This window comes from Tupaia chinensis, unplaced genomic scaffold (genome assembly GCF_000334495.1).
Source record: "Tupaia chinensis unplaced genomic scaffold, TupChi_1.0 Scaffold000217_1, whole genome shotgun sequence".
Taxonomy (NCBI): domain Eukaryota; kingdom Metazoa; phylum Chordata; class Mammalia; order Scandentia; family Tupaiidae; genus Tupaia; species Tupaia belangeri.
In genome coordinates, this window is record NW_006159692.1 from 8,350,824 (window position 1) to 8,352,499 (window position 1,676).

Here is a 1,676-nt window from a genome sequence, read left to right on the forward strand (position 1 = left end):
AGGCACCACAGCCCACCCCAGCCACCCCACCTGGGTCTGCAGGCCAGACTGTCCAGACTCTCCTTCTAGAAGACACTGTGAGAAGTCTTTGGTTTTCTTTTTTCATTTTATTTATTTATGTATTTATATTTTATTTATTTTTAATTGCCAGACAGTGCAGGCAGTCACCAGAGAGAGGGAGAAAGAAAAAACACCACAATAAGATGTGTTTATGCCATGTCTCCATTGGCCCATCCTGTCGGATTTGGGGCACACCCACACACACCCTGTGTGTTTTCCAAGCTTGTCGGGGCTAGGATTCAAACCACAATCAGCCACATGGGATCTGACTCCCTTAACCACAAGGCCATGGGGTCTTGACTCTTTGTATGAAATTTGAGCCTCACTCAGCCTGCTCTGCTTCTCACCTGTCCCCTGTCCCCAGGGGTAAGAGGCCTCTTCTCTTTGACCAGGGCTACCTTGCTCTGCCAGCAGCCATCTGAGCACCTCGACTGTCTCTTTTCAGGAAGGAGCCACCGCCCAAGGACGGTGGGGTCACTGCCGAGGAGCTGGGTGCTCAGCCCCTGTCCAAGGCTGAGAGTTCTAGAGACAGCTCAGGTAAGCAGAGCCTGTAAGCTTCCAGGACCCCATGTCCTGGGAGAGGGAGGAGGGGCTGGGCTCACAGTCTCTGAAGACAGTGCAGAGGGGCCATGCCTTCAGGAGCTGCCCCCTACTGGGCACTTCCCACCCACTCTCATTCGCTCCTCTTTATGGAAAGGAAGGGAAGCCGAGCCTTGTTGAGGTGACACTTAGTCAGTGGCCAGAGTCCCCTGCACAGTGACCCTGTAGAAACAGGGAGTATGAGCAGAGGGCACAGTGCCCTCCAGCCCCCAGGCCTCCAGGACTGCATCCTCACGCTCTAGGACCTTAACCACACACCTGTCCTGTGTGCCCTCCCCCCAGCACTCAGAGAAGGGCCTACCTCAGAGTGGGTGTTCTGAGGAAAGGGCTAGGGTCGCCCAAAACAGAGAGGTGACGTGGGACACAGGCCATCCTGCCTGGGCATCGCTTGTCCTGTCTGCACCCTGGGAATCCTCCCAGCTCTGTCCAGCACTCCTGTCTGCTGCAGCGTGGTGTAAGCACGAGGCGCTGGGGACCATGCCTGCAGACAGCACGGCTGCCCGGCCCACTGCTCTGTCACGGTCCCTTCACCCGCCACCTGATCGCCTGTTTCCCATCGCAGGGCCCCAGGAGGAGGATGAGGAGATCCCGCAGCTGATGCGAACCAAGAGCGACGCCAGCTGTACGATCCAGAGGAGGCCCAAGAGCCGTGCGCCTGGCGAGGCACAGAGGATCCGGCGACACCGCTTCTCCATCAACGGGCACTTTTACAATCACAAGGTGACGCCCCAGCCTGGCCTCTCCTCTGGGCCCTGAAGCCGGGAGACGGGGACAGAGTGGATGCATGGCCACAGCTCAGATTCACCGTGCCCTCAGGGGCTGTGTCACCCATGTGTGGTGGAGACAGGCTCAGGAGGTGGGACGTCTGACCCAGAGTGGCACAGGCACCATGTTGCCATCCACGACCCACACTTCTCTCCCACAGGCTCACTGCCAGCCCCTCTCTCCCACTCTTCCCCGGGTTTTGGGAAGTACCCTGTGGGTGCCCGAGGCAGACAGGAATGCAGAGTTCATCT

General features: G+C 58.1%; 1 protein-coding gene across 2 annotated transcripts in view; it reads left to right on the plus strand.

The window, feature by feature from the left end:
- The window catches only part of RASSF4 (Ras association domain family member 4), a 32,634-nt gene that overhangs the window by 22,427 nt on the left and 8,531 nt on the right, over nucleotides 1-1,676 (plus strand). For both annotated transcript variants that reach the window (XM_006147678.3, XM_027771509.1), the window contains exons 5-6: nucleotides 506-597; nucleotides 1,223-1,380. In XM_006147678.3, the coding sequence (XP_006147740.1) occupies nucleotides 506-597; nucleotides 1,223-1,380 (250 nt within the window). The remainder of the gene's footprint in view (nucleotides 1-505; nucleotides 598-1,222; nucleotides 1,381-1,676) is intronic.